At 55.2% G+C, this 9,384-nt stretch overlaps 1 protein-coding gene across 2 annotated transcripts; it reads left to right on the top strand.

Annotated features, from left to right (window-relative positions):
* Positions 1 to 1,100: 1,100 nt before the first annotated feature.
* On the top strand, positions 1,101 to 9,089 carry l(2)09851 (WD repeat-containing protein 1 l(2)09851). 2 transcript variants are annotated; one of them, XM_037237690.1, is made up of 15 exons: positions 1,101 to 1,150; positions 1,357 to 1,390; positions 1,823 to 1,890; positions 2,097 to 2,130; positions 2,461 to 2,492; positions 2,925 to 3,013; positions 3,335 to 3,393; positions 3,835 to 4,065; positions 4,653 to 4,786; positions 5,132 to 5,281; positions 5,621 to 5,837; positions 6,220 to 6,391; positions 6,971 to 7,139; positions 7,513 to 7,698; positions 8,149 to 9,089. In XM_037237690.1, exons 8-15 carry the CDS (start codon positions 3,855 to 3,857, stop codon positions 8,284 to 8,286), a joined length of 1,377 nt encoding a protein of 458 aa, XP_037093585.1. In that variant the 5' UTR covers positions 1,101 to 1,150; positions 1,357 to 1,390; positions 1,823 to 1,890; positions 2,097 to 2,130; positions 2,461 to 2,492; positions 2,925 to 3,013; positions 3,335 to 3,393; positions 3,835 to 3,854; the 3' UTR covers positions 8,287 to 9,089. The 2 variants fall into 2 exon arrangements, with proteins under 2 accessions (XP_037093585.1, XP_037093586.1); XM_037237691.1 differs by lacking the exon at positions 2,925 to 3,013.
* The last annotated feature ends 295 nt before the right edge of the window (positions 9,090 to 9,384 follow it).

The raw sequence follows: 9,384 nt of genomic DNA, 5'->3' as shown, positions 1-9,384 counted from the left end.
TCAAAGTGAGGGTTCCGTTTTGCATTGGGTTCGTTGTTTTACTAATGTAGATGTGCTCCGTTTTAGCCATCAGTGGGCGTAATTCTCTTGGCAGTGTGGTGTCTCCAAAGACATATTAATTATCAACATTTTCATAGATTTCATTCCTGGATCAGAGTATACACTAAGCAGGGCTTGTTTGGTTATCCCTGACACCACTATCACTTAATTAAATTTTGGTGAATCAGCAGAATTGTATTGCTTAAATTAATATGCTGTAATGCTTGCACAGTGTCAACTGCCCTGCCTCTGACCTCATTTGATCTTGAGCAGCAGTAATACTGTCTGCAGACTATCTCAGTCTGGGTCAAATGACAGGTGCCAAAGCAACATGTCTGACCAGATTTTTTACAATTTAACAGGAATGACCATGAGATTGGTGGAAAATAGATGGGGAACAATTGACCACTTAGCATGAGTGCTGATCCCACAAATCCATCCATTCAAAGGGCTTGGTCCAAATTTATAAAAAACAGTAGTTATTCTGCAAAATCCTTTAGGGGGGAATCCAACCCACCTGCCCACCTGCCATAGTGTGTGTTTATTATGGATTCATGGATTGATCAGGCTTATATATTGTTTTTATATATTGATCAGGCTTACATATCCATTCAAAGGGTTTGGACCAAATTTATAAAAACCATTCAGTAGTTATTCTGCAAAATCCTTTTGGAGGAATCCAACCCACCCACCCACCTGCCATAGTGTGTGTTTATTATGGATTCATTTATTGATCAGGCTCAGATATTTGATATGTAAATATATTGAGCAAAGCCCTAGCTCACATGGTACACTTTCCAATGCAACTTTGAGCATGTGTGAGTTGGCTAGTGAAATCTCTGGTCACACTGTAGTCTATGATCTGTATATTGTGCTTATTTATATTTATGGATTTTGTACAAGTCTTAAGTTTTTATAGAGCAATGATTAATGAATTTCAACACAAACAGACCACAGAAGCCCAGCTGCAATCTTCATCACTATCTCCCAGTTGTGTTGTTAGCATGCAGTTGCAGGTTAAGCTGACTGATACCCTTTTACAGGGGATATGTGATGCAAGCTATTGAACCTCTGCTTGTATATCCCAGGTGACCTTGTTTTTTGGGACCAGGTGAGTGTAATCTGTTCTCTTGTCTGGTGTGGGCATGATGAGGCTCATGGAACTTTGTTGTCCAGATGTTTGTAACAAGTATGATGAATATTGATATCCAACTCTGAGCATATGTGATGCCTCTACATGTTACTGATTATTAGTACTGAGGCTGTTTGTGAGCCCTGCATTCCCCATTTCTAATACACAGTGTTAACTGATTCCAGAGTCGTTGAGCAAACCTGAAATCCTTCCTTAAAGGTAAGCTATATGGCCATCTCACCTTGCAGTTGTGGTCTTCATATAGATGGTGTATTTGTCTTGTATTTGCAGTTACACAATTATTTGACAGCAGTGATTGATGTTATAATCTAATATAAGCATGACAATCAGAAGTTTAACATGCTGCAATGTTCACCACAACCTACCCTGACATATCTCCATATTTATGTCTTTGTGGCAAACATGATGAGTTTGCTAGTGAAATCTCTGGTCACACTGTAGTCTATGCTCTGTATATTGTGCTTATTTATATTTATGGATTTTGTACAAGTCTTAAGTTTTTATAGAGCAATGATTAATGAATTTCAACACAAACAGACCACAGAAGCCCAGCTGCAATCTTCATCACTATCTCCCAGTTGTGTTGTTAGCATGCAGTCACAGGTTAAGCTGACTGATGCCCTTTTACAGGGGATATGTGATGCAAGCTATTGAACCTGTACTTGTATATCCCAGGTGACCTTGTTTTTTGGGACCAGGTGAGTGTAATCTGTTCTCTTGTCTGGTGTGGGCATGATGAGGCTCACAGAACTTTGTTGTCCAGATGTTTGTAACAAGTATGATGAATATCGATATCCAACTCTGAGCATATGTGATGCCTCTACATGTTACTGATTATTAGTACTGAGGCTGTTTGTGAGCCCTGCATTCCCCATTTCTAATACACAGTGTTAACTGATTCCAGAGTTGTTGAGCAAACCTGAAAATCTTCATTAAAGGTAAGCTATATGGCCATCTCACTTTGTGGCTGCTGTCTACATATAGATGGTGTATTTATCTTGTGTTTGCAGTTACACAATTATTTGGCAGCAGTAATCAATGTTTTGATCTAATATATGCATGCCAATCTGAAGTTTAACATGCCGCAATGTTGAGCACAACCTACCCAGAAATATGTCCATAATCATGTGTTTGTGACAAACATGATGAATACCGATATCCAACTCTGAGCATGTGTGATGCCTCTTACATGTTACTGATGCTTATATTGAGGCTGTTTGTGAAGATTGCAGCCCCCCCTTTCTTACACTCACTGTTACTGATTCCAGAGTTGTGGCACAAGGCTGAGTAATTTTTGAAGGTAAGATACACAGTTATATGGCCTTGTGGCCATACTTATTTTGGTATTGATGGTGCACTAGTCTTGTGCTTGCAGTTAAGTGCATTCTTTGGCTGTAACAATCAACATGGTAAGCAAATATAAGCCCTTAAGCTGATCAACATTAAAAGCTGAAACTTAACATGCTGCAATGCTTGGCAGTCTTTCCTTTCCTGCAAAGGGTTTCCTTCTCAACATGACCTATGGGCCATAGGTAATGTTAGGAAGATAGGTTGCCATAACATACTGATGTGTTAAATGCAAGATGTGTTAAATTCACTAGCATGATGAACCTCAATATCCAACTCTGAGCGTGCATGCTGCCACCTCACACCACTGAGGGGCCGCTGCATGGACCACGACACTGTAAGACTGACTCCTGTCTAACACAAATGCATGGTCACATGTCTGCAGCTGATACAGCAGCTTATTGAGGCTGAGGAATCAGAAGCCCCAGAATCATCAGGCAGTGCCCGGTGGTGAATCAACACATCATTGTCAAAGTAAGGGTCGCAATGCTGTGTGTCTTGTGATGAGTCTTCCTTGGTCTGAGTAGTTTTGTGTTTGTTTGATAGCACATATTTTGCTTCCGGCCCTGGTGCCTGATGTTGTGCCACATTAGAAATGTGGCATTCATGTCAAATGGATTTAGGTAGAAGTACTTCTGTAAGTTGTTCACTAGTCATCTCCTGCAAAATATATGATGAACTACGATATCCAACTCTGAGCATCCATGATGCCACCACCAATGTCTGATACAGCGGCTGAGGCCGGCTCGGCCTCGGCTGTGTCGTGGTGTTCGCTGACGGCGCCGGTGGGTGCAGGTGCGGCCGGTGCCTGCCCGGAGGAGCGCGCGGCTCGCACTCAGCTCACGACATCATTGGTGAGTGGGCGACGGACACGGCCCGGCCCGGCCCGCGTCGGGCGGTAGCGGGACCGCCCTCTGTGGGGTCTGGACCACGCCCACGGGTGACCGGACCACGGGTAGTCAGGCCTGCTGGCATGTGCGCTAATCTGAGTTCATGCGCACGGGCTGATCCATGTTCGTGTGTCTGTGAACGATGCCGCCGATGCCGATACTGTGTGTAATCGTCAGATTATTCGGCCGGTTCGTGGACTGAGCGGGATATACCGAAGCGGCCTGACGCCCAGTGAACGTGGTAAACATCGATATCCAGCTCGGATGTCGATGTTTTATCCATCAGATATCCATATAAACATTGATATCCAGCTCTGGGTGTGTGCGATGCCACCAGCGCTGCCAGATCGCCTGGGGCCGCCAGATGGCGTCCGTGCGCTCACCGCTCCGCGGGCGCTCCGTCAGGTGCGCTCCGCCGACTGGCGATGGACGAAGGTCCGGACGGCGCCCCGCCCGAGGACGCGCCCATGGAGGACGCCGAGGAGGAGGACGACGATGACGAGGAGGAGGAGGAGGGCGGCTCCGGCGCGGCGGCGGCGGCGGACGAGGTGTACCTGCCCGGACGAGCGCTGGCCGAAGACGAGGAGCTGGTGGTGGACGAGTCGGCCTACGTCATGTTCCACCAGGCCCATACTGGTCAGTCGGACGGCGGGATGCCAACGATCAGCGCGCGGTCCTGCAGAGGAAGAGGTCTGGCGATCGGCTCTGGGTGCGATCTTATTTCGGGTCTGACCTATGGGGTGAGCCCCCTCAGACTGCTCTGACCTCTGGGGTAAGCACCCTCAGACTGCTCCATCCAAACATAGAATTTGTGCCATTCATAGCTTTCCGTGTTTGGACGTCAGAAGGCACGTTTACAGACCCGTGTGTGATTGACCAAGCACTCGCGAGTGCAGGACTACCTGCCACCGAATTAATTGAAAAGTGATCAACTATACCCAAGGGCCCGTGCAGATATTGGGGCGACAGTGATGGCGGCAGTGTTCGTCGCCGCGCGGGCGCCATGGCATGTTTCGTCCTTCACCAGACCTTCAGGACTAATTTTGCTTATTACCCCCATAACATGCCCATAAATTGAACACATATATCTGGTGTAATGTGCCCCTTCTCTCCTCCGTCGCTAGTAAGGAATGTTGTCTCGCTGTGATCGGCGTGAGCTGCGGCGGCGGTGGCGGTGACGCTGAACATCGCGTAATGACAGACCCGTGGGTCGCGCCCGGCAGGCGACCCGTGCCTGAGCTTCGACGTGGTGCGCGACCGGCTGGGCGACAACCGGACGGAGTACCCGCTCACCATGTACATGGTGGCCGGCACCCAGGCCGACCGCGCCAACCGCAACGCCGTCATCGTGCTGAAGGTGCGGCGGGAGCGGCCGCCGCCCGCCGGGGCGCCCCGCGCCCGGCCGGCAGACGGGCTGGCTGTGAGGGTGAGCTGGTCGGGCGCGCTGTTCTGACGGCTGGTCGGGCGCGCGCTGGTCTGACAGCTGGTCGGCGCGCGCTGGTCTAAGAGCTGGTCGGCGCACGCTGGTCTAAGAGCTGGTCGGCGCACATGGGGTAGTTTTGTCGGGAGGCCTTCAAACGTGATGTCCGATATCCAATTCTCATTGACCGTGAGGACCCGTTTCTCGCTGATTCGGTTCGGCCGCTCTTGGCGCCATCTCTGGGATGGTTGGTGCGTTACGCGTGCGGTCCGCGCCCGCCAGATGTCGAACATGCAGCGGAACAAGAAGTCCAAGGAGAAGGGCTCGGACGACGAGGAGAGTGAGGACAGCGGCGAAGAGGACGATGAGGAGGAGCTGCCTGACCTGGAGACGGCGGCCATCAAACACATCGGATGCGTCAACCGCGTCAGGGTAAGCTCATTCCCATGGTGTCTGGATGGAGCGTGCTCTGGCCGTATTCAGGTGACTTGAGTATGCTGCCATCTTCCAGGGGGCAACGTCGGCAGGCACGTGCGACTCTCGCTGTCATGGCATCGTTCTTTTACACTGAGTGCCCGGCCGAAGTGCCCAAACGGTCCGTGGTTTTGCTCCCGGGCAGGGCATTCTTCCTTATCCAAAGCCAGCACCTGCTACTGTCGCTTGTGGCTGTCACCACCTTCACAACCTGTACAACCAGCGCGCGGTCCTAATGCTACGCGTGCCTTGTGGAGGCGGCCCACACCCTGACGCGGCGTCCGCGCCCCCCGCCAGGCCACCACCGTGCAGGAGGTGCCGCTCTGCGCCACGTGGTCCGAGACGGGCAGCGTGCACGTCTGGAACCTGGCGCGCGCGCTGGAGGCCGTCGATGACCCGTCGGCCGCCTCCCTGTACGCCCGCAACTCGGAGGACAAGAACACCAAGCCGGTGTTCACGTTCAAGGGCCACCAGACGGAGGGGTTCGCCGTCGACTGGTCGTCGGTGACGCCAGGTGAGGACCGTCGCGGGGGAAATCTCCCGTCTCCTCTCCCTGCGACGCACGCAGTGATAGTCCCCGCCGCCGATGGGCGGGGGGGGGGGGGGGGGCGTTGGTGAGCGGGGATTGACCCCCCGGCTTTGGCTTCTATAGATACTGATGCTTCCATAGATACTGATTCTACATACTGTAAAGCATGGTGTGGTGTTGCCCGGCGATCTCGTCCGAGCCGGTGTCTCGGTCTCGGGGACCGTCAACCGGCGCTCGCGTCGCCCTGGGGGCGCCGTGTGTGTTACATCACGTGACGCTCCGTGCTGCGAGAAGCATTCACTCCGAGCACCGGCGGCACGCGCGCGGACGCCCCTGTTGACAGAAGGCGCGGTCTCTACTTCGCCAGGTGTGCTGGCGACAGGCGACTGCGGCCACAGCATACACGTGTGGCAGCCGGGCCCGGCCGGCACGTGGCGCGTGGACCAGCGGCCGTACGGCGCGCACACGGCCTCTGTCGAGGACATCCAGTGGTCGCCCAACGAGGCCACCGTGTTCGCGTCGTGCTCCGTCGACAAAAGGTGCGGGGCGGTCCCGCCGGGCCGCTCGGTGGCGCCACCAGGCGGGAAGCGCCGGTGTGACGGTGGGAAGGTGCCGGTTTGTGGGGTCTGAGTGGCTCAGACCCAGGGCACTGCGTCGAAGTCAGACCCGAGTCCTAGAGCCAAGTCACTATACTACGGCCATGTGGGTCACGCCCTTGCCCAGACACTCGGTCGCACTCGACAGCTGGCTGCCTGTCCCATGACAGCGTGGTTCAGATCCGTGGTTTGGGAGCGAAGGGGTCCCAGTTCGCTCTCTCCCACCGGGCAGAATACCGTGTCGCGCCGTGCACCCCGAAGAGAGAGAGAGAGAGAGAGAGAGAGAGAGAGAGAGAGGAGAGAGAGAGAGAGAGAGAGAGAGAGAGAGAGAGAGAGAGAGAGAGAGAGAGAGAGAGAGAGAGAGAGAGAGAGAGAGAGAGAGAGAGAGAGAGAGAACGCGCTCTCGTTTTCATTCTCGTTCTCGTCGCTTCCACGTTCTCATTCTTGTTCTCGTCGCTTCCTCGTTCTCTCCGTTTCTTTCGCGCGCCGGCGCCTGATGCCTTGGTCGCGTGCCGCCGCCAGCATTCGAATCTGGGACAGCCGGGCGCCGCCGGCCAAGGCCGGCATGCTGCACGTGCCCGACGCGCACGACAGCGACGTGAACGTCATCAGCTGGAACCGAACAGAGCCGTTCATCGTGAGCGGCGGCGACGACGGCAAACTGTGTGTCTGGGATCTGCGCACGCTGCAGGTGAGGCGACCCGGTGCCGGCGGCGTGTGCTTCGGTGTTCAGAGGGGTCGTGGGGACGGTGGAAATGTCCGGACTGGAGGTCATTTCGGACGCCGGGTTGCTGTGCTCTGTCCTCTACCGGCACAATGCGCTAGTGCAAATAGGTAGCGACCCCGGTAGCCGTAAAGGTGGTGCGTGTCCCTGCTGAGGGTTGGATGTGAATGGTGGACGCTCTCGCGAGCTACACGTGGCAGTCGGCGCGGGCGGCTGACACGAGTTCTGTGGCGTGGCTGTAAGGCGACGCCCGGCAGCTGGAGCGGCGGCCGTGAGTGTGACAGGGGCTGGTCATGACCGGGGAGACGCCTGACCCCCCACTCCTCCTGCGCGGCCGCAGTCGGGCCGGCCAGTGGCGCTGTTCAAGCACCACTCGGCGCCCGTGACGACGGTCGAGTGGCACCCGACGGACAGCACCGTGTTCGCGTCCGGCGGCGCCGACGACCAGGTGGTGCAGTGGGACCTCTCGGTGGAGCGCGACGACGAGGCGGCTGGCAGCTCGGCCGCAGCCGATGCCAAACTGAATGTGAGTGGAGGCTGAGAACTGTACGCGTCGCGCTGCTGCTGCCCACTGCCACGCCGACGTCATCTCGCGCTAGGGTTTTCTTCGTTGGTACCTCCGTCTCCTTGTGTCATGTATGATTTGCGCGCATCGTCTCTACTGGCTCACCGCTTTCGTTGTTTGCTCGCTGCCGCATCGTTCTCACTCCCACTGCATGTTGTTCTCACTCCTGCAGCGTTTTTCTCGCTCCCGCAGCACTCACGCAGCATGCATTGTTCTTACTTTGACTGACGCCTAAGCTTTGATATCAATGCTTTCATCGTCTCAGTGATGATTGATCATAAAATTGTATTGATCTGGTGATGATTGTACACGGTAGTGCCACGCGATATGCTGGCCGGGAAGAGTACATGTAGTCTTGGTCTGGTCGTGGTCGGGAACCTAATCGTGGTGATGCCGCTTGCCCTGCCGCAGGAGCTGCCGCCGCAGCTGCTGTTCATCCACCAGGGCCAGGAGGACGTCAAGGAGCTGCACTGGCACCCTCAAGCGCCCGGCTGCCTCCTGTCCACCGCTCACAGCGGCTTCAACGTGTTCCGCACCATCAGCGTGTGAGCGGCCGCTGGACCCCGGCGGGATGGCGGCCTCGCCAAGACCCGAGTGTCGGGTGTCGGAGTCCAGCTTGCTGTCTGGCGCGGTGCTGAGTCAGAGTCCGGCCTGCTGTCTGGCCTGGTGCTGAGTCAGAGTCTGGCCTGCTGTCGGACGCAGTACTGAGTCTTAGTCTGGCCTGCTGTCTGGCGCAATGCTGAATCAGAGTCCAGCCTGTTGTCTGGCGCGGCGCTGAGTCAGAGTCCAACCTGACGCGGTGCTGAGTCGGAGCCCAGCATGTTGTCTGGCGCGGCGCTGAGTCAGAGTCCAGCCTGCTGTCGGGCGCGGTGCTTAATCAGAGCCCAGCCTTGCGCGGCTCTGAGTCAGAGTTCAGCCCGCTGCCAGCACGTGGTGCGGCCGGGAGGTCACGGCGGACGAGTGTGTGACGGGGCCTCCCTCTGCTGATGGGACAGTCCGTCGGCCGGCCGCTGGCTCCCGGTGCTGGAGGGCGGCGGCAGATGCCGCTGGGCCGGGACGCCCTCTGTCGCCGCTGCTGATGGCTAGCCCGGGACGAGATGGGACCTCGGATGGCTGCTTTCCTGAAGCGCGCTGGGGCGTGATGACGGCAGTGGTTGCGCGGCAAGTCAAGGATGGTGTTGCTGTTTGGATTGCACGCGCGATACGACTGCGATTGCTCCGGAAGGGGGATGAGAGGCGGAGGAGGACGTGTTTTTGTGCCGGGTTGCGCCGTCTCAAGAAACGCATTGTCCGTGGTTGCGTAATCGTGATTGGAAGTTAGCGGTTGACGGAATATACGGACCCGGATTTCTGCAGCCACTTTTCGTCGGTGTCCCGGATGAGCCGGCTTGCCGTAGCAAGTAGCCATGGCAGTGAACCCGCAGCTGTTTCGTAACAGGAAATCACGAGCGAGTTTCAGGATCCGTTGCCGCGTTTCGTGTGTGGTGAGCCCAGCGTCCAAGCCCTGGTTTCTTAAGCGCTCCGGCGGGCGTTCTTTGACCTGGTCGTGCTCGTGACCTGTAAAAAAGAAACGCCTTGCGTTGCTAGTACCGTCCGTAAACGTTGCAATCCCCGCCAGGTTGACAAAGGTAGTTTCAGGCACGTTTC

Source organism: Pollicipes pollicipes, unplaced genomic scaffold, assembly GCF_011947565.3.
Source record: "Pollicipes pollicipes isolate AB1234 unplaced genomic scaffold, Ppol_2.1 Scaffold_7262;HRSCAF=8765_pilon_pilon_pilon, whole genome shotgun sequence".
Classification (NCBI taxonomy): Eukaryota; Metazoa; Arthropoda; class Thecostraca; order Pollicipedomorpha; family Pollicipedidae; genus Pollicipes; species Pollicipes pollicipes.
This window is presented reverse-complemented; position numbering and strand designations above follow the sequence as displayed.